Genomic DNA, 27,325 nt, shown 5'->3' on the forward strand with positions numbered 1-27,325 from the left:
GTTGTTAGGGAATCTTTTCCTTCTTGACTACTGTATTAAACCCTGCAGCTAATAGTGTGCTAGGCTGAGGCTGAGAGGCTAAGACAGTGCTTGAGTTGATTTAAATAATCAGCTACCAAGAGTTGTACCTAGAAAAGAGCAGCTGGTCAGCACAGACTGAAAAGTACAAGTGTTGCCTCCTGCCTGTTAGCTCAGTCCTTCCAAAGTAGGGACATTATGGTCTACTCTAACCGAATCAATAATAGGTCACTAATAGTTACTAACGGAGAAGCACAGGTTGATACTGGAAAAATACTCGAGAGCAAGGATATGTACACTCAATATATGCATATTGGCAAGGTTGAGGACTGCAAAATTGTGTAATCCTTGCTTGCTTCCCAGCATGATTAAACTTTTTTTTAAATTATTTTCTGCACTCCTCATTCAATATTCAATTATAGATTGCCTTTTATTGTTGTTGTTCTGTTGTATCCAACTCTTCCCTGAACACATTTAGGATTTTCGTGGCAAAGATACTGGAGTGGTTTGCCATTGCCTTCTCCAGCTCATTTTACAGATGAGGAAACTGAGGCAGACAGGGTTAGTTGACTTGCTCAGGGCCACCTAGCCAGCAAGTGTCTGAGGCCAGATTTGAACTCAGGAAGATGAGTCTTCTTGACTTCAGGCCTACCACTGTATCCACTGCACCACCTAGCTGCCCTTAATTGTTACTTCTATGTAACATGATGTGTCCTTTCTAGTTTATAAGCTTCTTGAAGGCAAGTCATGGGCTCATAGAGCTCAAAAGGACTTTAATGATTACTCAGTCCAAGCCTCTCATTTTACAGATGAGGAAATAGAAGCTAAGAAGCTCAGAGAGAGATTCAGGTCACACAGATAGTAAGTGGCAGAGATGGCATGTTGAACTCAGTACCCTGTGACTCCTGAGTTTGGTGGAGTACCCTGTCTTACACATTTTGCATCTCACATAATCACTAGCACAGGACTAACAAGGTACTCAAGAACTGTTTGTTGACTGTTGGAATAAATAACGGAATGAATGACTTCTACCACCAACATTGGTGCATTGGTCCTACCCACACATTGTCCCCTTTCTACTCTTTAAACAGCTGATGTGCAGCTGAGGCTGGTTTTCAGATCCACTTTCTGCGGGAGGGGAGAGAATGGGCTTCCCTTTCCACTTAAGAGCAGGGAAATCCTGCTCCCCTTCATCTGTAATTCAATAGTTGATTTTCCCATCAGCTGTTTAAGGGGTGTGGCTGCATGCCCTTGTTCTCCAAGTTATTTCGGCCTTGCTCAATGTTGCCACAGTATTGTCACTGCGGCAACTTGACAGGACACTGTCAGGCGTTCTGGGTAGTGGTCTGGAGTCTCTCCACAGAGAGCAATGACATTTTCTAAAATATGAAAAAAAAATCATTGATCATGACTTCTTAATGTTCTCTGTGTAGAAAGAAAATATCTTGTGCTACAAGATGATTGTTGAGAATTTGAATGTTGCTTTAAAATAAAAAAGAGCACTGTGATCATATATTAATATTAGACCCCCCCCCCACAACACATGGAAGAATTGTACTGTGTAGCTGGATACATGAATGAGTAGGTGGCAACCTCATAATGAGGAATCAGGTCTTGTGAGTGACATTCTTTTGCCCAGGGGTTCTAGTCCTTACTATTCACTACAGAAAAGAGAGTAAAATATAGTCTATAAGTACTAAGAAGAACATTAAATTAAAAATAGGTACTCTTCAAAGGATATCTTTTTATCGAAATCACAGTATCTTTTTTTTTTTTCCGGGTACGGGGTGGGGAAGAGGAAAAAAATCTCCAATTTTCTTTAGTTAAGGGTGAGGAATTATAATAACTATTCATTTTATTCCTTTGAATTTACTTTCAGTTTTCAGATACAATAAATAATGAATAACTTTTTAAAAACTTCCATGGAAACAAAATATTAAGTAAGAGTGATTGGGGTGGGGGGCAAGTTACATAAAATGTATTATTGTTTGAGAGAACGTTTCAGTATCCTGCCCTGGTAAGCACTACCTGTACTAAGTGTAGGCTACCAGGCCATATTATGAACTTTTAAAGGTCTTTAACTCTAATATATCTCTTTAACTAATTATTTGTCAAAGATATTTAAAACCTTTCAAACATTATTTATTTATTGCTTCAATGGGACCATTAGATCTGTCTTTGCAAATCCTCCTTTGCTGGCAGATTCTTGTGCTATCTCTCCAAAACTACACCTCTAGGGCTGTTGCTGTCTATCATATCAATTGGTCGACATGAAAAAATCCCTTATGTAATGCATCTTATGAATTTCCATGCACATATTCACCAGCCAGTGTTTCAACTGCACAATTCTTGGCCTATCTTATGCAGTTCTTCAGTTTTATTTTCAGTTTGTCAAAGGCCACATTCCTTCTTTTGGCTGTATCTCCTACCTTCATTGCCCTGTCAGGGAGGGAAGCATGTACATGCAATTCTGAGGGCAGAATTTGGCCATCAGACTTTCCCCAAGTCTATTTCTAGCATGCATGCTACAGTTTAGCAGAGTGCAAATCCTAATGGGTAAGTTCCTCATAATAATAATAATAATAAAAAAAAACACTCAGTGATGATTTGTATGAGAGTTGACAGAAGACCATTGATATAGTGCAATTTGTATTTCTTGCTACCATCTTGTAGATGTGATATACTGTTAGGAGGTGGTGAACATGACTTTTAACACTGGACTTTGTATAGTTTTAAAAGAAAGTCAGATTGTTGGGCACTAGTCATGCTATGATATTGCCCTTTGAGAATAAATGCACTTATTAAAAAATCTATGCACATTCCATTTTACTATTTCTTAGATTTTGTTTATAATGCATATGTTCAGATCAGGTGTGTGGGAATGTAGACTGAGTTACTGTAAAGATGTTTGTTTAAACATAAGTTTTGTTTTTCTTAAAGGAATTGATTTACATACTTTTTACAGTTGCTCATAATTTAACTTCTGGATTTGTGGAGAAAATGTTACAGAGTATGAAACAAAAAAAAATTTCGAGTAGCTAGATGTATTCAGGAACTGTGTCATGTAGGAGTAATGTTTTGAAAATTAGTGTAGTATTAGAAAAAGGAGATACATATTGTACCCTTATATTAGTTGGTATTTGCACCATATTAATTAAAAATTATTATGGTCAGTTTTATTGAAGTGACTTTTTTCCTGGTGTTTGTTTAAAATAGTTCCATTTCTTTTGTAGCAATCTATAGTGTAATTTAATGAACTCTTCTTGGCAAATAGCCAGTTTCCTAAGGCATCTAGTAGAAAGTGACTTTAATAGGTGTTGAGAACATTTGTGCCTGACATGATATAAATCAGCTTGAACATCCCAGAGTTGCTAAGAAAGTTTCTGGAAATGTTTTCATTCTGTGTAAATATCATAGCTAAATAATTAAAATTTGAATTTAAGTGGCTAATAAAACCAAATTGGGTAGAACCTATCAGGGAGAGTGAAAGGAAACAGAGAGGGGAACTTGAGGAAGTGCAGAGGGGTCACTGCATAGACAATCAGTATCATGGAGAATTGAGTTAGGTTGGGAACAACAGACATCATAATTAACTAAGCTCTTCTGGATCTCAGCATGCTAGACTAGGGAGGGTCATTGCCTTGGGTGTTTATCCCTTGGGAGGGAAGCTAACAAACGTTCTACATTGGAAGGGCTCAGACTCAGTGGGGAAGTTGGGGAACTCTAACTTGTTTACTGTTATTATTCTGGGAAAGAGAATAATGACTTTATCATCACATAGCCCACAAAGGGCAATTTAGTTGAGTGTTTATAATTAAGTTGAGGCATTAAAGCTTTTATTTTGTAATTTGTTTAACTTAGAAAAACCTAAGGCTGCACTTATTTTTCACAAAGGCGTTTTCTTCTTCTTCTTAGTGATTTAAAGTTTTGCTAAGGTGCTTTTAGTACCAGAATTTTTTCAGCCCCTAAAGCCTACTAAAATTGCCCTCTGCTTGTCCCTGGTGTGCTTACCCTTATCTTTCTTACTGTTAATGTAATCACTGGATAGCCTGACAATAGATGGGTGCACAGCCCATTAGTCTGTAGTTGGGTGAAGATGGAAGAAGATGGAAGCTGGGGTGGCTTGGATGGGGAAAGTGAGGTGGTGGGGAGATTGGGTTGCTTTACATATGGTGGAAGGAGTCTTTGCTTCCTCCGTTGTCTTCCCTTACCTTGTTTAATCACATACCTCTGTGTCCACAAGTGACTGCTGAAATGTTCTTGAGGGCAGGAACACCTTGTCACTCTTCTGTATCTTGTCTTGTTAGTCCCCTCCCCTCCCCACCCCACCCCTGGCCGTCCCCCACCCCCCACCAGGCCCAGTAGTCAGGCCAAGTAGCCAAGTTCTGTAAGTGGGTGTTGCCCTTTTTCTGTTCTAGATTCATCACTTTATTTCCTGCCCCTTATGAAATAGCAAATCATTTTTGCCTCACCAGCTGTTGAAAATACCAATGGTTTACTACCATCACTCCACATCTTACTTAAACAAGGCATATTAAGTGTATTGCTAAGGACTGATATCCTAACTCAATAGGGTAGTTTCTGGATTTGCCTCTGGATAAAATTCAAAGTCCCTCTGTTGGGTATTTAAAGTCCTTGCAAGTTGGCCCCAACCTTTCCTTCCTCTGACTGGACTACTGACCTCCCTGGCTGGCTTCCTTTCAGTTCCAACTAAAATCCCACATTCGACAAGAAACTTTCCCGAACCCTCTTAATCCCAGTGCCCTCCCTCTATTAATTACTTTCTATTTATCCTGTATCTAGCTTGCATTGCATATATTTCTTTGCATGCTGCGTCTCCTATTAGATTGTAAGCTCCTTGAAGGCAGGGGCTATCTTTTGCCTCTTTTTCTATCTCTGGCACTTAGCAGGCACTTAACAAATGTTTATTGATTGATTGACCTGTCTTTCCAGGCTTACTGCATATTATTCCCATTATGCCCTCTTCTAGCCAAACTGGTCTATTTACTGTTCCCCTTAAGTGGCATTCCATCTCCAGGCTGCATGATTTTGCGCAGGTTGTGTGCCCTATGCCCAGAGTAAACTATTTCCTCACCTCTACTTCCTAGAGGCCCTAGCTTCTTTAAGGACTTAAATGCCACCTCTTTCTAAAAGGCCTATCCCGATCCCCTTCCAGGTGTGAGTGCTCTCCCCCAACATCAAAAATACTTTGCATTTAGAATCATAGATTCAGAGCTAGAATTGACCAATTCCCAGTGCTTTGTATTTAGTAAACTCTTGGAACCCCTGTCATTTTATAGATAAAGCAGCTGAGGCCGGGAGGCTATGACTTGCCCAAATTCACACAGATAGTAACAGACACAGGATTTGATCCTAGGTCCTCTAATTCAAAAGCCCAATTCAAAGGAATCAGGACCCAGGTCCTCCGATTCAACATTGCATTTTCCACTGTTAGCTCTCTGTGTATGTGTTGCTTTCCTCCCAGCAGAACGTAAGCTTCTCAAGGGGAAGGTCTGTTTCATTTTTGTCTTGAGACCCTCAGTGCCTAGAAAGTTGTCGTTGTGTTGTTTCAGTAATATTCCACTCTTTGTGACCACATTTGGGGTTTTCTTGGCAAAGATACTGGAGTGCTCTGCTGTTTCCTTTTCCAGCTCATTTAACAGATGAGGAACTTGAGCAGACAGGGTTAAGTGACTCGCCCAGAGTAACGTAGCTAAGTAGGTGTCCGAGGCTGGATTTGAACTCGGAAGATGAGTCTTCCTGACTCCAAGCTCAGCACTCCATCCACTGCACCAAGAATACCTGTTACTTTTACCAGCACTCAGTAAATGCTTGCTGGAAGAATCGATAAATAATACAGAGTGGAGTAACATTGTAATCAGTGTCTAACAGCTGTCCCTAATATAGTGGCTAAGGCTTTAAATGTTAGGAAGCAAAGCCTAGCAACCTGTCACTTTATCATTCACAGTGAAGCCAGCTTTGTGTCACAGAAAACCTAAAGGAAATATCATCTGGTAATTTCTTAGGTTAAGCAGCTTGAGATACCCATTTCAGGCTAAGCACAGAAACAATGGGATACATTTAGCTTCCAAAGGTGGAATTCGGAGGGAAATAGGCAGTTTTTAATATTTAACACAATATTTAATGTTTCCTGAACACCTCATGCCCATTGTTTTTTGTTCTTTTGAAGTTGTTACTTTTGTGTAAAAAGAAAATTCATCCTTTGTTTTTATGTTGGATTCTTGGGATGCTACACATAGATGGGTTATAGAGAAGAATAAGTAACCACAGCAGGCCTGCCCTTAAACCCCACTAGATTTCAGTGGGAGGCTTGAGTGGAGTCTGGGCACTTCAGTGCAACATAATAAAGAGAAAGAAGAGGTGGAGTGGGAATTGGGGGCCTTTTAACCTAGTACGTTGCTAGGAGATCACCCTTGTTTGAAGGGCTGCTGCTATTGTGGCAGTTCTCAGGTCTTTATGGGAGATGTCAGTGGCCAGCTGTAATACCAAAATATGAAGGGGGAAGCATGTGGTACTTTGGGGTGGAAACATTTCTACACAGGACGGAGTGAAAGCAGTTAGTCCAGACAAGGAGCAGCCAGCTTTCCTTTGGAAATGAACACCAGAGGAGGCAAAACTTCCCCCATATTGCAAGTCTTGGCTGTCTAGCAGGAGAATGTTTAAAGGTATCCAGGAAGCTGTAGGGAAAAGCTGGAATTCAGTGGTCATTGGCATTCCAGAGACAAACATTCCCAACCTGCTTCTTTCTTCTGAGGCCTAAAAATACAGGTACTCACAGGGTAGAAAAAGGAAAATACAGAGCATTTATCTTTTGTTTCAGGTGCTGTCCTTAACTAAGTCCTATTTGGAAGCCTCATTAAGAGTTGGGTGAGACCTCCCACCGTAGGGTACTTAGGCAGTACAGTGGACAGAGCGCCTGGCTTAAAGTTAGGAAGACTCCTTTTCATGAGTTCAAATCTGTTCTCAGGCACTTCCTAGCCATATGATCCTGGGCAAGTCACTTACCCCTGTTTGCTTCAGTTTCCTCATCTGTAAAATGAACTGGAGAAGGAAATGGTGATTCACCGCCAAGAAAATCCCAAATGGGGTCATGAAGAATCTGACACAACTGAGCAACAGCAACAATAACAAAGACCCTCCCTGGGTGTTAGAGGCTTTGACCAGAGTGTGAGCCTCAAAGGTCCTACCAAACTGAAAAGTCTTTGAGTACTAGTGCCTTAAGAGTTGGATTGAAGTGAAGTGAATTGAATTGAATTCAGCAAGCATTTAATAAACACCTGCAGTGCATGACTAAGGTCCTGAGGTAGGTGCTGGTGATAACAAAGACAAGAGAAACTGTTCCATAAGGAACTTAGGTTCTACTGGAGGGATATAACATATATACTAATGACTAAATAGAAGATAAAGTGAGGAAGGAGAGAGCACTGATAACTAGGAGGATCAGGGAAGCTTTCCTGTAGGAGGTGATACCTGAGCTGAGCCTTGAAGGAAGCTAAGGAGAGGGGGTGCCTTTCAGGCATGGGGCAGTCTGTGCAAAGGTGTGGAGGCAGAAGTTTGGGGAAAAGCAAATAGGCCTCTTTGACTGAGATGTAGAAGGGATGTATCACCAGAAATTTGGCCATTAGATGATGAATTATTTCAGCTGAAGTAAGTTACGAAGGCCCATCTACTAAGTTGCAAAAAGGTTTTGAGTACCCACACTAATGAAATCAGAGACTCTTAAAGTTGGTAAAATAAGGCACTGCAGACAGAAGAGTGTGGTTTGACTGTATAGAGCTGACAGATCAACCAGACGTGGGGAATCTTCGTTTATGAGCAAGGGTCTAATATGGAGAGGCTGGAGACTGGGGAGAGAAATCATCTTATGCCATAGAGAACCCCTCAGAGGATGGACAGAAACTGCACAATCTCAGGCTGTGGTGACAGTGCTTAACATATACAGTAGGTGCTTACTACATTTCCTTTCCACTGTCATGTAATAGAAATATACTCACTTTATAAAGGCTCCACTATTTAAGAAAATATATAGAAATGTCTCTATGACTTAAACAAGTTTGACAACTGTTTAGAAAGTTTCTTGGATTTTTTTTTTAGGCAATTGGGGTTAAATGACTTGCCCAGGGTCACACAGCTAGTAAGTATCAAGTGTTTGGTCTGAGTCTGGCTTTGAACTCATGTCCTCCTGACAAGTTTCTTGGATTTTTATCAATTGTGTCAGTCTGTCAATGAACATTTGTTAAGTGTTTACTATGTGCCAAGCATGATGCTAAGCTTTAGGATACAAAGAAAGACAAAATACAGTCCCTGCCCTCAAGGAGCTCACAATCTAATGGTTCATATGATTTGATCATATTATTAGGAGCTCCTTGAGAGCTGAAGATCCTTACTAGGCTTCTGTAAATCCCCTGCAGGGCGTAGCACTGTGTGCATGAACCTGGTCATGAAGTAGGCAGTGTTTGTTGAGTGAATATGGGGATAAGTAAATAAGATGTTATTGTGATTATGGGTAATTTTTATTATATCCCATTTGGGTCACCTTGACTTATGTCATCCTTCATAATTGCTCTGTAGGCATAGCTTCCTTGGACTTTGAATAAGATAGTGACATGCAAGAAAAGCAGCTTTATATAGACATATATCTGAGGGCAGTGGAATGAAGCAGGTCCTTAGAACATAGTGACTAAATGTTTGATGGTTAAGGTGATGATTTTCTATCATAAGAACCACTATGACAAGTTTTGGGAGCAGGATGGTGAGGAGGGCCAAGGAATGGGGAGGGAGGAACCTTGGGAAGGCAAAATGGAGTAAGAATTGTAAAAAAAAAATACAATTGGGAAAGCTCTATAAGCTCTTGATGATGATAGAGATCTGTAGTTTAATGTTATTGCTGCCCAATTGACAATACTAATTCATATTTACATAGTGCTTCTAGAATTGTATAATGCTTTATACATTTATTTATTATTACTTTTATTTATTGTGAGTCATTATGATGGCTATGATACTTAGCTTTTCAAAATACAGAAAGTCTAAATGCCTAAAACCCTTGGTATGAATCCTGGTCTACATGTGCCCTTATCTTAGTGGTTTTTGATGGCAATAGCTTCATAATTTCATAGAATTCATTATGTCAATGGATTCACATCTGCCAGGTGAATAACGACTCATGCCATTCTTTTAATTTTGTTTCTTCCAGAACACTATAATTACACATCTTCAAATATCAATGCTGGTTTGCCTCTCAATGTGGCCCATCCCTCATTGTCAACCCCATGTCATGATCTTCAGACAACCAATCCGGTCATTTCAGTTGTACCATCAACAAATCATCCCTCTGGATATGGAGGCAGTATTGACAGTGGGACCTCAGGATATTATCTTTCTTCAAATGTCAGACCTAATGGAGCCCCAGCATTAGAAAGTCCTCGGATTGAGATAACTTCCTATTTGGGACTTCATCATAACAACAACCAGTTTTTTCATGATGCTGATGTTGAAGAAACGATACCAAACTCTAAACGATCTCCTTCTACTGCTACCTTGAATCTGCCAAACATCGAAGCTTATAGAGATCCATCCTGCCTGAGTCCGGCTAGTAGCTTATCTTCCCGAAGCTGTAATTCTGAAGCATCATCATATGAATCCAATTATTCTTACCCATATACATCTCCTCAGACATCACCATGGCAGTCTCCTTGTGTCTCTCCTAAGACCACTGACCCAGAGGAAGGATTTCCACGGGGTATGGTGGCCTGCAACTTGCTGAATTCTCCAAGGCATTCTCCATCTACATCTCCAAGAACAAGCATTACAGAGGAAAACTGGCTCAGTACCCGTAACTCCAGGCCATCCTCTCCTTGCAACAAGAGAAAATATAACCTAAATGGGAGGCAGCCATCTTACTCACCACATCATTCGCCAACACCATCTCCCCAGAATTCCCCTCGAGTTAGTGTGACAGATGAGACCTGGCTGGGAAACACTAACCAGTACACCAGTTCTGCTATCGTGGCTGCTATCAATGCCCTTACCACAGACAGCACAATAGATATGAATGATGGAATTCCTATAAAGTCCAGGAAAACGGCCCTAGAGCATACTCCTTCCATGACACTCAAGATAGAGCCAGCTGGTGAGGATCATGGGACCATGTCACCCTCTTCTGATTTATCACCTGAAGAATTTTCCACCTTCCAGCATATCAGGAAAGGAAACTTCTGTGATCAGTACCTTTCGGTGCCACAACATCCATACCAATGGGCCAAACCAAAGCCTCTGTCTCCCACTTCATATATGAGGTAAGATTTAGTGTAATTTTTGTGCAAATGCATTGAAAAAAACAAAATGAAAAAATGCCTAGACTTCATATTTCTTGACTATTTATTCTACTTCTTTCTGTCCTAATTTCTGTATCTTACTACTGTCATTGCATCTCAGTGCAGATGTGACCCAAGATGATAAATTCCCATGGAGCAGAAAAAAGGCGACTCTTGACAACCAGCCATATTGATGTTTTAAGAACAACACAGCATTCTCTTCCCTTGAGACAAGCCCTTGGTCTCTGGCAGTCTGGTGACAGGAAACACAAATGCATTCTGAACTTGGTGTTTTTAACAGTGTAGTCTATTGCTACCACACCAGTTCACTTAATTAGTCCTGCATTTTCATATTTAACTAAACAACTGCTTCCCCATCCGGTGGCCCCCTAATGACTTCTTGCAAAGTGCTTCCAATCCAAGTCTTTTTATTTTGTGTACAGAAACAACTGCATGGTACCTGATGTAGCATCATTAGCCATTTAACTTTCTTTTTTTTCTTTTCCCTTTGTCTCAATGGCATTCTCCACCCCAACGTTACCTCCTGCCCCAGCATTCAGGGAGGGAGAAGTGGAAAGTATAGGGGGAGGAGTGAGGAAGAAGAGAGACGGGGTAGAAGGATAAGAAAATAAAAAAAAATTGTAGCATGGGAATCTTTGGATTGGGAAAATACTATTTTTTTTATTGCAGCAGGATAGTTTGTCAATCTTAAAATAGCTTTTATAATTTTACTTTTTATTTAAAAATAATATGCTTTCTATTCCTGGTTTTTATATAATTAAAGACTATATGGTATTCTAGGATCAAGACTGTAAGTAGAGAGTTCAGTGTCATCTTACCAGTGATCCCATTTAAGAATCTATGTTTGTTTTAAAGAAATAATTCAAGAGGCAGAGTGGTTTTTCTTTGTTGTTTTAATTTGTTTCCCAAAAGAACACATGGAAGATACTATTAGTTAATGAAGTTTAGAGAGAAAACAAGAAATACAATAGGTTGTTTCCGTGAGTCCCATGAGACAGCTTCTAAAGATCTGTGAAAAACTTCAACTTCAACAACCACTTGGGTATAGCAGGACAATCTTCAAAATTATCACCAGAACTAGTATTGTCATTCAGATGCTGATTTAGTCTACGAGCATAGGATTATTTAGTTCTCCTATTGCAGACTTTTTAAACAAATTCAATGATTAGTAAACTATCGTATTTAAAAATAAATGATAAATAATAACAGTATTCTAAAGGGAATCCTCTTAAAGAGGCCACATGAATTATGTAAATATAATGAATTGAAATGATAAATGTTTTAAATTGACTTAGTTATAAACATATTGCCATTTATATGATAAACATTTTTACAAGCATTGCAGTCTGTAGAAATATAATTCATACCGCTTTCTATACCTCATTATGCTGCTAAAAACAAGCCTATGGGAATATATGTAAGATTAAAATCATCGAATGAAGATATTCACATCAGAAAGTTTTCAAAAAGAAATCATAGGAATTAATTCAGTAGGAATTAATAGGAATTAATTATTAATTCAGTAGGAATAAATAAATATTATTTTATAACAGTAATATCAGTAGTAGTATAAAACAGAGGTTCTCTTGAATTTACTTTTACATATATGAACACACATGTGTACACATGCTCACACATACACAATAGCCTTTATTGAATTTCTCTCTCAATTTGTTGAGCAACCTACACATTCTTTGCGAACTTCTGTCAATCGGTCATCTACCTTCAGTTTATTTTATAGTTTCAATCCATTACATGGTACTACTTGGCACTAATTATTGAAAAGGCTTGGGAGTGATTGTTGGGTTTTTTGCTGTTAGAAATTTCAGTCAGTATTCATGGCAGTCAAATTATTATGTTATCTTTATCTTTTGGTTGCAGAAAGCCTCTTGGTACATATGCATACAGCATTCCTATTCCCTAATATAAATATACAAAAACATATAAAATGTGCAAAACCATCCTCAGGGGATTGCAAAGTTAACATTTTTCCACTGTTTTGGTCCTGCATCAAAATATGTTTCCTGGTCCTTTGCAATATGTTTCCATGTGATCTCATTAACTGGTGCTCTAGGGCAGCTGGAAGCTACCGTAGAAAGGAGATGCTAAGTTATTTTACCAGTCAGAGATACTGACCAAACTTCCTTCCACAAAGAATATCTCTCTGTTAACATACATGAAAAACTGCAGGGCAACTGCAGATGGACGTCAATAGGATCACTAACTACGCAACTGAAACTGTTGTATTTTTAATCATCCCAACATTTTTTGGATGAGAAATTTGCCATAACATATTTGGATTTTTTGCTTTCATGCCATTTTGTCCCTCTCTCCTCTTTTAAATAATGCCTCCATAAAATCAAAAGGACTTTGTGTAACTTTTTTTTTTAGTGAAAAGTAAACCATATTGATTCTAACAATTCAACTCAGTCCAACAAGCATTTGATACCTACTATGTGTCAGACACTATTCTTAGAACTGGAGATTTGAAAGCAAAGACAAAACAATCCCTTCCCTCAAGCTTACATTCTGTGACAAGCAGGGAATAACATATACACAGTTAAATACATAAAAACGTACACATATACAAAGCAAATTCAAAGTAATTTGGGTGGGGGAGTAGGGTTACAAATGAGGAAACTGAGGCAGTCAGAATTTAAGTGACTTGCCTGGGGTTACCCAGCTAATAAAATGTCTGAGGTTGGAAATGAAATTGATTCTTCCTGACTTCTAGCCTAGTACTCTATGCACTGTGCCACTTAACTAAAGATTACCAAGAAACAGAAGTGAGAAGAAAGAACAGTCCTGGCATGGAGAATGACTATGCAAATGACTGAAAGAAAGGCATACAACTATGAGGTCATACCACAGGATTATAGATCTAAAGTTAGAAAGGATCTCAGAAGCCATCTAGTCCACTGTCTCTGATTTTACAGATGTAGAAACTGAGGCTTAGGGAGTTTGGGTGACTCTCTCAACCTCACACAGATATTAAGGAAGCATTACACACAAGATTTGAGTCCAAATCTATTGACCCCAGAGCCAGGACTCTTTCCACTTTTCATGCTAGGATGTGGTATACACTATGTAGCCAGCTGATCAGTTTGGCTGGATCACAGCATTTTCTAGGGGTTATTGTTTGAAATCAGTGTGTAAGGGAGACTAGGGTCATATCATGAGGGACTTTAAATACCGCAAGAGAAGAGTTTGTATTTCACCATAAAGGCAGTAAGGGTATACTGATGCTTCTTAAGTCTACTTACCATCTGATTTTGCTTCATATTTAAAAGCAGTTTTTAATCATTAATTCGTCCATATTGTTTTTTAATTTTTGTAGATTAAGAAACTGACACAGAGTAGATATCTCCACCTACCTCCTCCTCACCCCAAATACTGAGCAGAGCTCTGGCTAAATACAGGGATTCTTAACTTTCTATTCTGCTCAGACAATTCATGTTTTTTTAAAAAAAATTATCCAGAAAGTATTCATATTGTTTTTTCTTCTTTGCATATTTCATAATTTAACATCTGTTAGGTATTCAACATAATAAACAATTATTAAATGCCCTTGGTGTTCAGGTGCTGAAAGAAATGTAGATTTTATTTATTTATTTTTGAAGAAATTAATGTACATTATTGAGAAATAAATAACAAAACCTAAGCCTCCAATCAGTTCTTGCTGCTTAATTGCAGCTGTTTTTGTACATGAATGAACTTGGAAGCACCCCAGAAATGTATGACTCGGAAACATCATGCAAAACATTTCATTTTTGAAAAGGAAACAAACCAGTCTTGTCTCCATATACTCCTTTGCTTTAGAGGGCTCCATAGATCTATAATTGTATGCATATTTGGCATGTAATTTTTTTTAGCATATGTGTATAACCTATGTTTACACAATAGTACCAAATATTTAAAATCACAGGAGGAAAAGCAAGATTGTAATAACTAAAATTCTATAATAATGAAATTCACCCTTGTATTATACCAGCTCATGTTTCTACAATGCTTTAAAGTTAACCAAGCTCTTTCCTGTTGATAACATGGAGAGGTAGATAGTATAGGAATTATATGCCCAACTTATAGATGAAAAAACTGAGGCTGAAAGAGGCCATGTGATGTGATTTGCTCAATTCATACAGCTAGTAGATATCAGGGGCAGGATTTGAACCCAGCTCTCTTGACTTCAATCCAGCTGTTCTTCAGCTATAGCATCTTGCCTCTTCTAGGACAGCAAGTAGCTTCAGAGTAGCAGCTCTTAACACAGGGTCTATGACCTTTTTTTAAAAAAATGTTTTGAGAATTGTGATTCAATATAGTTATTTTCCTTTGTAATCCTATGTATTTTATTTTGTGCTTTTAAAAACATTTCCCCAAAAGGTTAAGAATCCCTGTTCCAGAGATTGTCTAGACCTTTATTATATGACTGAGGAAACAGGTCTAGAGGAATTCAGTGACATCTCCAAAGTCATTTAATAGTAGCAGAACTGCAACTAGCTATCAGATCTGTGCATTTAGTGTTTAGGTGATATCTTACTAGTACTAAAGATATGTTGTGTGCTTTTAGCAAACTCTAGCTTATGTGTTTTTCTGTAACCAAGTTAGTAACTTTAAATGTAATTATAAAAATAATTTTTGGGTTACAATAATGAAAGAATCCAATATGTTTTCCAATTTTTTCCTCTCTTAAATTTTTTTTTATATCCATCAATAGATTGTGTCTTTGATCCACAACCTGATTGTTTCAAGACTTCTAATTTCAGTATTAGCATATTATATTTTTCTTGGGGCTCTTTTGGTTAATGGTGATAAACAGGTGGCTTCAGAATCAAGCAATTTCAGATACCATGGGGTTAGAGCATTTCTTTCAATACTTGCAAAATAAGCCCCCAATATAAATGGGTCAGTTTTTTGCAATTGTTTTCTTTTTGTAGGGGCTTCTCTTTCTGAGTTTTATCTGAGAGTGTGTGTATATATATATATATATATATATGTATATATATATATATATATATATATATATATATATATATATATATATATATATATATATATATATATATACATATATATATAGTACAAACATTTGTACATAATCATTATGTAAGAAAGGCACAGTTAATTTTTGGTTACCTATATGTATATTGTCCCTGGCATATTTTAGATACCATACTGCTAGTCTTTTATCATCCTGCCTGCTTCTTTTGCTATTCATTGATCTACAACAGGACATGGGCTTGGGGCAGGTGGAGGTAGGTTTTTCTGTTGTTGGATGTTGGTATTCATTCATTCATTCATTCCACATATTTTTAATATACTTACATTATGTGCAAGGCTATATACTATGTGTGGATTACATAAAAAAGAATTGTGATTGGTTCCTGCTCTTAAGGAAATTTAAAATAAAATACAAGTATAAATATATAGATATAAAAATTCTTTCAACCTAACAACTTACAGCATCCTCTTCTTTTCACATACAGTCTTGTTTCCTTAATTCAGGCTCTAACTACCTCCTGCTTCCACATTCATAATTACCTTAAAAGTTGTCTCTCTCCAGTTCAGTTTGTGGAAAGTAGGTGGTGCTGCAGATAGAGTGCTAACCTGGGAATCAGGAAGACCTAAGTTGGAATCCTACCTCAGATGTTTATTATCTGTGGTGTTGCTGTTCTTCAGTAGTGTCTGACTCTTCATGACCCCATTTTGGAATGGTTTGCCATTTTCTTCTCCAGCTCATTTTATGGATGAGGAACTGAGGCAAACAGTTAAGTGACTAGCCCAGGGTCACACAACTAGTAAGTGTCTGAGGCTGGATTTGAACTCATGATAAATGAATCTTCCTGATTCCAAGCCCAGTGCTCTATCCACTGAGCTATCTAGCTACCCTTATTATCACTTAACCCCTCATGTAAAATAGGAATAATAATAGCTCCTACCTAACAAGGTTGTTCTGAGAATAAAATTAATTAATTGATACAAAGTCTTATGTAATCATTAGACATTGTTATTATCCTGCATTGCTAAAATAATCTACCCGATATGGAACTCTGATCTCAATTGCTTGACTGCTAATGTTGATAGATGCCTTCTTCTCCTTTAAAGGGAAGATTGAGCTTAGCGTTCCTGTTGATATTGGTGAGATACAGCGAGTAAAAGGAGTGCTGACCTTAGAATCTTGACATTGAATCTCAGCTCTGATGCTTATGAGTGGTGTGACCTTGGCAGAAATCATTTACCTTTCTGAGCTTCCTCATCTGTGAAATGGGCACAATACTGTGTGTTTGACTTAGTTTACAGGGCTGTTTTGAAGATTAAATGTAAGAATATGTATGAAATTCTTGGCAATCATAAATGTAAAATTATAGTTGTATGATTATATTAGAGAGTAAAACTACCCTGACATTCCAATTTGCATTTATTTTTCTACGTTTTTTTTTTAAAGTGGTACAAATGTACCCTACTCAAATCAATAACTATAGCGAGCCTGGCTCACTGTAGGCATTGCAGTGTTTCATTATCTTATAGTGTGTGTGTTTAAATCACCACCAGTGACTTTCCTTTTATGATTATGATTTTCAAGTGACTTACTGTTTCTTCTGTGACAAAAAGCAGAAATTATAAGCTGAATACCCTTGGCTGTGTGCCTTGTTATGCATATAGGCTGCATGCTGCTCACTTTAGCACTAATGGAAATTGTCTGTGAAGACAGGCACATGGGCAGCGGAATCTTATTTTCATGAGCATTCCTGGCTTTACAAGTTAATACAAAATAAATCAATGTCCACTTCATTGACTGTAGTGGGATAAATTTTCTCTTATTAGAATTCAACAGGTTTGCATTTGTCTGTACCCTGGAAGCTCCTTTATTCCCTGAACTGTGTCTGTCCCTACTGACATCAGTGTGAGTTATAGGGAGACAATGAAGGGGAAATATAGACGATGTGTATTTGGAGTGGATGCCTTTGGATATCAGTCATGCTTATGGGACCCCTTCAAGCAATCAACTCCTTCTGAGAGTATTGACAATTCTGTTGGCACTTAGTGAAGGAAGGGGATGTGGGTGGGGAGTATAAGGACCAGATATGGTCAACACTTGGTATGACAGTAATGATTATTTTCAGTCTTTCTCCAAGGTGTCTGAATTCACCCCTGTGGCGTGTGCTTTAGCAAAAAAAAAAATTCTTTGTTTAGAGCTCAAATGAATTAGATGTTTAGCTGACATAAAAAAAAAATTGTTGTTTGGTTGTGTCTGACTCTTTGCTATCCCATTTGGAGTCTTCTTGGCAAAGATACTGAAGTGGTTTGCCATTTCCTTCTCCAGCTTATTTTACAGATGAAACCGAGGCAAACAAGGTGAAGTGATTTGCCCAAGGTCACACAGCTAGGAAGTATCTGAGGGCAGATTTGAACTCTAGGCCCAGTGCTCTATCCTCTGTGCAACTTCTTAAAGCCAATTTATTGGGAAGAGATTACAAAGGACCTTATATAGGATCATGGCAATTCAAGTTCTTGGGTTTCCAGGTAGCTGTCTAGGTGTCTGTAAGCATCAACTAACTTTCCAGAGATCTCTCAAATTTTATAAAATTTCCAGCAGATATTTGGTAGAAAATGTTTTGTAAATAAAGATACCTGACTTCAGAAAACCTGGCCACTTAAAATGAGATTTCAACAGTTTTAAGGGTGCAAAAAGATTGTGAAAGTAGAGGCTCCTCTGTTTTACCCTGAATGTGTTACCACCAATGATGTGTGGCAGGAAATTTATGCTTCTCTCTCTTATTTTGTGTGAAGGTATATTCTTAGTTGTGAAAAGGAGAAATGGGAGAGCAAGTACTTCTGTTTTCCTGAAGAGTATTTGTATTTCAGGGTAATTCAGGGTTAGTGTGTGTAACTGTATGCGTTAGAATTTTGGCTGAAAGGCATTTCTATCAGATTTTGACTTATTATCTATTACATGCACTGACCCATATAAATATCACAAAAATAATCATGATAATATGATATAAAGACATTATTAATAAGTACATTTGGTCATTTCTTTCTAGCAAGTTATGGACTTGGCCCTTCACAAATTCTATCATGGCTCCATAATGTGGGTATGAAATAAAAATTCTCTGTTAAGTTTCTTCTAGGGGCAGCTGGGTAGCACAATGGGTAGAACAGTTGGCTTAGAATCAGGAAGACTTATCTTCATGAGTTCAAATCTGGCCTCAGACACTTACTAGCTATATGACCGTGGGCAAGTTACTTAACTCAATTTTTTCATCTTTAAACATGAGCTAAAGAAGGAAATGGTAAACCACTACAATATCTTTGCCAAGAAAATCCCAAATAGAGTCATGAAGAGTTGGACATGACTGAAATGATTCGACAACAATAAGCTTCTTCTATTAGAAGAGTTTCAGACTCTGATCTTGGAAATACTTTTGAAATACCTTACCAACTGGATACACTGACACCTACAATGCATAGAAGGAACACAGGATATGGAGTCATTAGAACCTAGGTTTGAGAGATGGCTACTACTTGATCTTGGACAAGTTATTGATCCTTTATAAGATTCAGTTTTATAAAGTTTAAAATGAGGATCAATCAATCAGTAACCATTTAGTAGTCACCTACTATGTGCCACTCATTGTACGAAGTGCTGGATACCAAAAGAGGCAAAATAGTCCCTGAGCTCAAGGGACTTATGCTCTAATGGATAATAATATTGAATAGGTAACATACTGTGTTGTTGTGAGGACCAAATGCATAAATGGTACTTCATGAACATGGAGTACTATATTGTAAGCTATTATTTTTTTGAAAATCCTCTTTTGGATGACTTTTTTTTTTACATTCAAATTAGCACTATCAACCAGCTTACAAAAATGAACAGGACATGAAATAAAAAAACACTTCTTCAAATAGCTAAAGGCTAAGGAAGGTGCTCCATGGCACTTTGCCACATGTAATTGTCTGTTCTCATTACCCACTGGCTCAGGAGTATTTCTATCAAATCCAATAAGATTAAAACTGGATCCTTTCTCTTTTATTTCCTTCCTGTGTTCTTTTCCCTGAAAAAAAATCTTTCATCTACCCCAACTTGGTCAATCATTGAGATGCCTGAACACAACTTTTTTGAAGGTTAAAGTCACTTAATCTTTTTGAAATCTTCTTTGAGACTCAGTTTCCTCGTCTGTAAAATAGGAATAATAATGTTTTCACTGTGTAGCTCACAGGTTCATGGTGAGGAAAGTATTTTATAAACCTTGAAATTCTATAGAAATAGGAGGTATTTATTCATTTATATTGATATTCTTTCTATCTGTCTATCTGGTGACCTGTCTTCAGAGTACTGACTATAGATACAGTTTTAGATAAATTATAGGTACATAGTTACCTTTATTCAATTGTTAGATGATTTGCTTAGATCAGCTAGTGTAGTCTTTTTATTTTTTATTTTTTGCTGCTTATTGTTTCTCTTTTAACCTGGTCAATATTATCCTGCTTTTTAATCTTTGCTTCCCCTGGCCTAAACTATTTCCTCTTTTTTTTTTTTATCCCTAATTCCCAATCAGGTTCACACATTGGAGTCCTTGGTTCTCACTCTCATCTTGTTCATACTTCCTACTCTCTTTGTCTTCCCATCTGTGACTCAGTTTCTGACATTCACATTTCTAAAGCACACTTCAAAATTATGATTTCCTATCCCTTAGACAATATACTTAGACACATGTAAACTTTGGAAAGTTGGGAGTGGGAGAGGAGTTTACCACGTCATACTGATTTGGCTTTTTAAAAAATTAGATTTCTAGAATGAATGTAATCAAATTCTATTATGAAATGGCTTATTGTTAATTTGGTTTCAATTACAGGGAATAGGGACCTGTTATTTCCTTGGTATAGGGAACTCTCAGATAAGGAGATGCTCTCTTCTGAACAAACTGGTACCTTTTCCACAACTTAGAGTCTTAGAAAGAGGCCTAGAACACTGAGATTTTAAATGACTTGTCCTCAATCACACAGCTAGTATGTGGCATAGGCAGCACTAAAATCCAGGTCTTCCTGATTCTCTATCCACCGCCACGGCAGATTCATTTACATTAGGGGACAAATTGAGGCCCCTAAAATGTAGCCACAAGTAAGAAAGTCTTGATAGAACGTGCCTCAGTTAGCAAATCTTGGTCTACCTCATCATATAAAAACCCTGGTAGGGGGCTACCTTTTTTCCTAACCGGACAGGTTTTACGTTAGTATTAAAAAGCAACTATTTCTCATTTGCAGTTTAATTATCCCCCCAAAACTACTTTGTAAAGCAGCCACAAAGACTCTATGATGTGTCTATCTCCTTTTGGAGCAATAATGTTTAGACATTTTTCAGTCCTGATTAGGATTTTTTGAAAAGCTTTTGGATTGGTCAGTCTAGTTGCATGGGTGACTCAACGCTGTAAATTACCCATTTGGGGGGAAGTGGATGAACTGTTTCAGGTCTGTAGGATCATACTTAGTCCAGTAGAGCAGTAATTTAGTCAGTGGGGACCCCAGGAATGTGAAAGTGCCTAACTCTCTCCTGGAAAGTAATTTTCACATGGTGTGAGCATAGTTGAATATATATCAAAGAAAGATGCCATCTGAATCCAAAAATGCATTACAATATGGCCTTGTATTTGCAAAGAGCTCCAGGATGCTGGAAAGAGCTTTTGTAGACAAGGGACCTCTCAGAAAATAAGTGGTGCCCTAGTGGCCTAAACAATTTAATGTGCTTCCTGAGTGCCCAGTTGAAGAGTAACTTAAACACTGGGGATAATGCACTCAGTCCCTCATGGTAGTTGGTATTACTATTTTATCTTCATTTTACAGATGAGGAGACTGAGGCAGAGAGAGGCAGAAGGAGCATAAAAATAAGCAGTAGAAAAAATACCAAGCTCTACATTCCTAGTCAAATGTTGTAGCTGTTAGTTTATGTATACTTTTGTTTCAGTTCTTTACATCTTTAGGAATGAAAATGAAAGCATATAAAACAGCGGGTTGATTTTTTTGTTTCAAGAGAAGTTTAAAAGAGAGGTTAAATTTTGGTGTATCCCAAAATATACTTTCTGCAGTGTTGGACAGCAAGCCTAAAATGGCTTACATTTATGGAGGGGGAATAATATAGTGGAAAGCACATAGGATTTGGAGTCAGAGGGAAACTCAGTTCAAATCCTGGCTGAGCCATTAACTGCTGGTATGACCTTGTCCTCTATAGGCCTCAGTTTTCTAAACTATAAAATGAAAGGCCTCCATTAGATGATTTCTAAGTCCCTTCAGACTTGAAATTTATGATCTTAAGGTTTTCAAAGCACTTTCGTCATTCTCAGAGAGGTGCAGTGGTTTACTTGAGGTCATAGGAGTAATAAGTAGCAGACCCATCACCCAATCCCTAGGCTTATGCTTTTACAACCTGACATCATATATGTTCTCTATTTTGATGGACGTAATCAGTCATGAGGGATTCTAGAAAAGCTGTGGATGGTCATTAAGTTTCTTTCTGGCTCAAATATTTTATAGTTCTATTGTTGTTGTTCAGTTGTGTCCGACTCTTCGTGACCCCATGTGGGGTTTTCTTGGCAAAGACGCTGGAGTGGTTTGCCATTTCCTTCTCCAGTGGATTAAGGCAAACAGAGGTTAAATGACTTGCCTAGGGTCACACAGCTAGTGTGAGCCACTTTGCTGTGGTTTTAGTGTTTGTGAAATATATGACCTTCTTAGTATGCTTCTATCGAACACCTGGGGGTAGTTAGGTGGTGTAATGTATAGCGGGGCCTGGAGTCAGAAAGACTTATCTTCATGTATTCAAGTCCAGCCTCGGATATTTACTAGCTGTGTAACTCTGGGCAAGTCACTTAACCCTGTTTGCCTCGGTTTTCTCATCTATCAATGAGCTGGAGAAGGTGCAGAATCTTTGCCAAAAACAAACAAAAACCCCAAAAACCAAACCAAAACACAAAACCCTAAATGGGGTCATGACTGAAATGACTAAACAGCAACAAATAAAACATCAGATAGCTATCTGTTGTGAAATAATATCAACTCTTAAACCTTAAAGTTTATTAAAATCTTATCTGAACACTACTAGTAAAAATTTGAGTTAACTGAAAGCCTTTCTCACAAGAAAATAACAATCTTATTTGATGTATTTGTGCCCCTTCATAATTAGACTGTGGAATTTTTTTAAAAAAAAGTGATCTGTGACCAAAGTGGTTTTGATTATTTTAATTGCTAAAAATTTGTTTAAGTAATGAATGATTGACAGTGGTTTCCAGGTAGTATCCAAAGAGTATCATAAAAACGTTTCACTAAAGCAAAGATATGATTATTATAGTACCTTGCTGTCTGTCACTTATATAAGTGTTAAGGCCCGAGGGGTGGGGTTAATGGACAGGATCACAACTAGATTTGTTTCTTATTTGAAACCTTGCCTCCTTGTCCTCTCTGCCTCCTAAGTGGAGGAAACTCTGGAAAGGGGAGCTTTCCTCACTCTCCCAAATTATTCTAGCACAGAGAGAGAGATAGAGAGAGAGAAGAATGTTGAAGGATTAGTTATGACAATACGCTAATTTACATTTTGAGTATCTTATGAAGATGAATCAGATCTAATGACTTCCACTTAGCAAATGGAATTTCTTTTTCCTTAAATTAATATATCTGTTCCCATCCCAGGCAACCCTATTTTCTGGAAATTTGTGGGATTCCATATATTTGCAGGAGAGATTTCCAGACCTCTTCTCTTCTGCTAACATTGACTTAGACAATAACAGCCTCTCTAATCTTGAACAGGACCCTTAACTTCTCTTTGTCTCAAAGGGCATTCTAGCCATAGGGACCACTATGAGCCAGGCAGAGTGTGTTTTCCAGGAGAAGAGAGCAGATCATTTTGAGTAGGGCACTGAATGTCTGGAGAGGAAGGCATATTAGTGTCTAGCACAGTATTGGAGGAGAATGGAACAGAGAAGGAAAGAGGAGAAGGATGCCGATATGAATACTGATACTATATCAACCATGTGTCCTTTGAGGAATCGTTTCACCTGAATTGGTAAACTGATTCTAGGGGAAGACTGTTCTTTAGTAGCATCAGCCGAGTGGTTGAGATTCTTCCAGGTAGGGGAATCTTTAGCCTGATGCAGTGCTGATTACCATCAGCAGGAAGGCACGGACTACAGTGAATATCCAAGGAAGACATGAAGGTGGAAAAGAGATCACCAAAGGGCAAGGAGAGTGGGCCAAATTTAACCAATGCTTATTAACATTTCCTGTGTACAAAGTACTGTGAAGGCAGATTCAAAGTTTAGATAAGACAGGTTTCTGCCTATGTAACAATAATAATAGCTAACATTTATATAGCGTTTTAAGGTTTACAAAGTGCTTTATGAAGGTATGTATGTATGTTACCTCTTTTGATGTTATCTCACAAAAAACTTGGGAGGTAGGTGCTATTATCACTCCCCACTTTGCATATGAGTAAACTGAGCCTGAGCATGGTTAAGTGACTTGCCCAGGGTCACCCAGCTAGTAAGTGTCTGAGGTCAAATTTGGACTCCAGTCGTTCTAACTCCTGGACTGGCACTCTATTCACTGCACCACCTGGCTGCCCTTTGATGGTTCTATAGTAGACATATACGCTTAGCTAATGGTCCAAACCTCCTGCTACCTGCTCCTTTCTCTTTTTTTCCTGTCTCTCTTCTGTTTAGGCCTCCAGGGAAGGGATTCTTAATGTTTATCTTTGTAGATTCTGGCTACTTGTATTCAGAGCTTCCTGTTGAGGGGCCCAGTCCTCCTCCTCCTGAGGTAATGAGTTTCCTGTCACTAGAATTGTTCAAGCAGAGGTTGTATGACCTTTTGGGGATGTTGAGGGAAATCCTCTTACATTGAGAGGGAAGTTGCACTAGATGACCTCTATGATTCTCCATGTCTAATCAGCTGCCAAGACCTGTCTATTCTGCTGCCCACAATCTCTTTTCCATCCATTCCCTCCTTTCTATTCCCATGAATGGTTGCCACTCTACTTCAGTCCCTCATTACCTCTTGACCTTGACTATTGAAATAGCTGCCCACCCCTGCCCTATCCAGTCCATCCTTCACAAAATGCCAAAATGGATTTTCTAATGCACTGGTCTTACTATTTCTTACTCTTTAGCTCAAAAACCCATAGTAGTTTTCTACATAGTAGTTTTGCTTTTAGGATAAAATAAAATTCTTTAGGTTGGAATGTATGGCTCTCCACAATTTGGCTCACAATTTACTCTCCAGCTTTATTTATCCTTATTAAGTCCCCTTAACTTACTCTCTAATCCAGCCAAACTGTACTATTAGTATAATGAAAAGACCTTTGTTAGAATTTGGGATCAAAACATGTGGGTTTCAATCCCAACTCTGTCACTTACAGCCTATATCAAGTCACTTCATCTCGCTTAGATGAGAATTCTAAGTTTCCTTTTTATTTCTAAATCTATGATCCTGTGATTCCTGAGGTCTTCCTGTTTTTTTCTTTCTGCATTTGTGGAGGGAGCGCCCCATATCTAGATTGTACTCTCCACATCTCTGTCTTTTTCATTTGTCTTCCCTGATCTCTCCATCCAAAAATGATCTCTTCACTTTCAAATTTTCCTAGAGTACTTCATCTGGATCAGGGATACTTAACCTTTTTTGTATTGTAGGTCTCTCCAGCAGTCTGGTGAAGTCTATAAATCTTTTCCCAGAATAATGTTTTTTAAAAGATTAAAATAAAATATATAGGATTACAAAGGAAACAAATAATATTGAAATATAGTTACCAAAATATATTTTAAAACGTTCATAGTCCCCATAGTAGAAAGTATTGGGTGGGGAGAGAGAGCACGCAATGAGGGAGGGGATATTTCTTTTCTGTTGCAAGGTGCCATCCCCAATGCTAGCCAACAGTGAATACCATTCATAAGACTTCCATTATGGTGATATTTCAGCTAGGTCACTTCCCCCTCTGGTAAACGTCTCCCCACCCCCAACTAGATTTCTTTCATTGTAGTATCCCTCCTGAAGGACTATCTTCTCCCCTAACCCTCATTGGACTTATTTACCTTCTAGGGTGACAGCATGCCTGTCATTACTGCCTTTCCCCTGTACCCCCAATCTCTGCCTTTGAGTCTTGGCTTCCTGTTGCTAGGCTACTTTCTCTGATCTCCTTTCAAAAATCGCTCACCTTTTTCTCTATTAAAGTACTCTTCTTAATCTTACCACTCTGATAGAATACAAGCTCCTTGAGAGCAGTGACTTTTTCTTTTCTTTTTCTTTTTTTCTGTCTTTTATCTCAATATCTAGCATTGTACATAGGATTTACAGCTGAGAGGGACCCTAGAGGCCATCGAATCCAAATTCCTTATTCTACAGAAGAAGAAACAGACACAGAGAGGTTACTTGACTTGCCCAAGGTTACACGTAGCTAGTAAGTGTCTGAAGCAGGGTTTGAACCCAGGTCTTTCTGATTCTAAGACCAATGACTTATCATCTACTATACCAAGCTGCATTATCACACAGAAGGTGCTTGATAAGTGCTTGGTGATTGAATAATTGTAGTATTGAAGTTCCCACAGAATGTCAGAGTTGGAAGGGACCTCATAGGCCACAGATTTCTTCTTCAGTTTACCTGACAGGTGGTCATTCGTTCTTTGCTCAAGAATCTCCAGTGGCAAAGAACCACTACCACACCTCCCTAATGAGTCCATTCTACTTTGGGATAACTCTAGTGGTTAGGAAAATCTTCCTTACCTCAAGTGTAAATTCGACTCTTCCGCTTCTAGCCATTGCTCCTGATTTTGCCTTTTGGCAAAGGAAGAAAAACTGTAATCCCTCTGTAACATGATAGCCCTTCAGATGCTTGAAGAGAGCTATTATCATGGCTCTGCTATGATATATACATATGTACACATTCATATGTATATATATATATATATATATAATATATCATATATATGGACAAATCACTTCTCTTTCTAGGCCCTTAATTTCCTCATCTCTAAAATAAAGCATTGTGGTATAGTCAATCATTCAGTCAATAAATATTTATTAAGTGCTTACTATATGCCAGGTACTGTGCTAAGCCCTGGGGATACAAAAAAAGGCAAAAGATAGTCACTGCCCTCAAGGAGCTCACAATCTAATATGGCACAATCTAATAAATAATAGCATTGAATTTGGAGTCTCAGAAGACTTAAATTAAATTTATACCTATACCACTTACTAGATATGTGACTTTGGAGAAGTTACCCCCTCCCTATTCCTTCTCCCCCCTCCCCACCATTGTTTTTATGCCAGAGGAAAGTATCCTTACTTATGGCTTTTTATGTATATATCACTATCATAACACTCTCAAACTAAGCACCTTTAGCAGTGAGACTGTTCATTTTCTTCTTTCTATCCTCAACACCTATTACAATGAACCATGCTTTGTAGGAACTTAAAAAACGTTTGTTGAATTCATTTGGTTCTTTGGGCTTTCAGCAATCGTTTATTGCTGTTTTCTCACTCCACAGAGGAGCCAAAGAACCAATATCGGAACAGCAGAATGACTCCACTGGGGCAGAACAAAGGTTCATCCAGCCAAGTATTCGGTCTCTGAAATGGCGCCAAAGAAAATTTTGTGGGAGAAAATGGTAGTTACCTTCCATGATTTAGCTGTCAATGACTAAAAACATACCTTGAACTTAGAAACACTGTAATATATTCCTTAGATCTTTAGAGAAGTTTGGGGTTTTCAAAGCCCTTTCCTCAAAAACAACCTGAATTTCAGTCAGTTAGGCAACTAGAGTGTCAACCAGTATCTATTAAAAGCCCGCTAAGCTGAAGGTAAAACTGTGGGGATGCAAAGAAAGTAAAACGAAACAAAACAAACTGTCCTTGTTCTCAAGGATCTCACAATCTGATAGGAGACAGCATGTAAGCAACTATGGTACAAA

General features: G+C 38.1%; 1 protein-coding gene across 4 annotated transcripts in view; it reads left to right on the plus strand.

The window, feature by feature from the left end:
• Nucleotides 1–27,325, plus strand: part of NFATC1 (nuclear factor of activated T cells 1) — a 204,300-nt gene that overhangs the window by 15,314 nt on the left and 161,661 nt on the right. For all 4 annotated transcript variants that reach the window (XM_020986909.2, XM_020986910.2, XM_020986911.2 and 1 more), the window contains exon 2: nucleotides 9,236–10,337. In XM_020986909.2, the coding sequence (XP_020842568.1) occupies nucleotides 9,236–10,337 (1,102 nt within the window). The remainder of the gene's footprint in view (nucleotides 1–9,235; nucleotides 10,338–27,325) is intronic.

Source organism: Phascolarctos cinereus, unplaced genomic scaffold, assembly GCF_003287225.1.
Source record: "Phascolarctos cinereus isolate Bilbo 61053 unplaced genomic scaffold, phaCin_HiC Scaffold_4;HRSCAF=312, whole genome shotgun sequence".
Taxonomy (NCBI): domain Eukaryota; kingdom Metazoa; phylum Chordata; class Mammalia; order Diprotodontia; family Phascolarctidae; genus Phascolarctos; species Phascolarctos cinereus.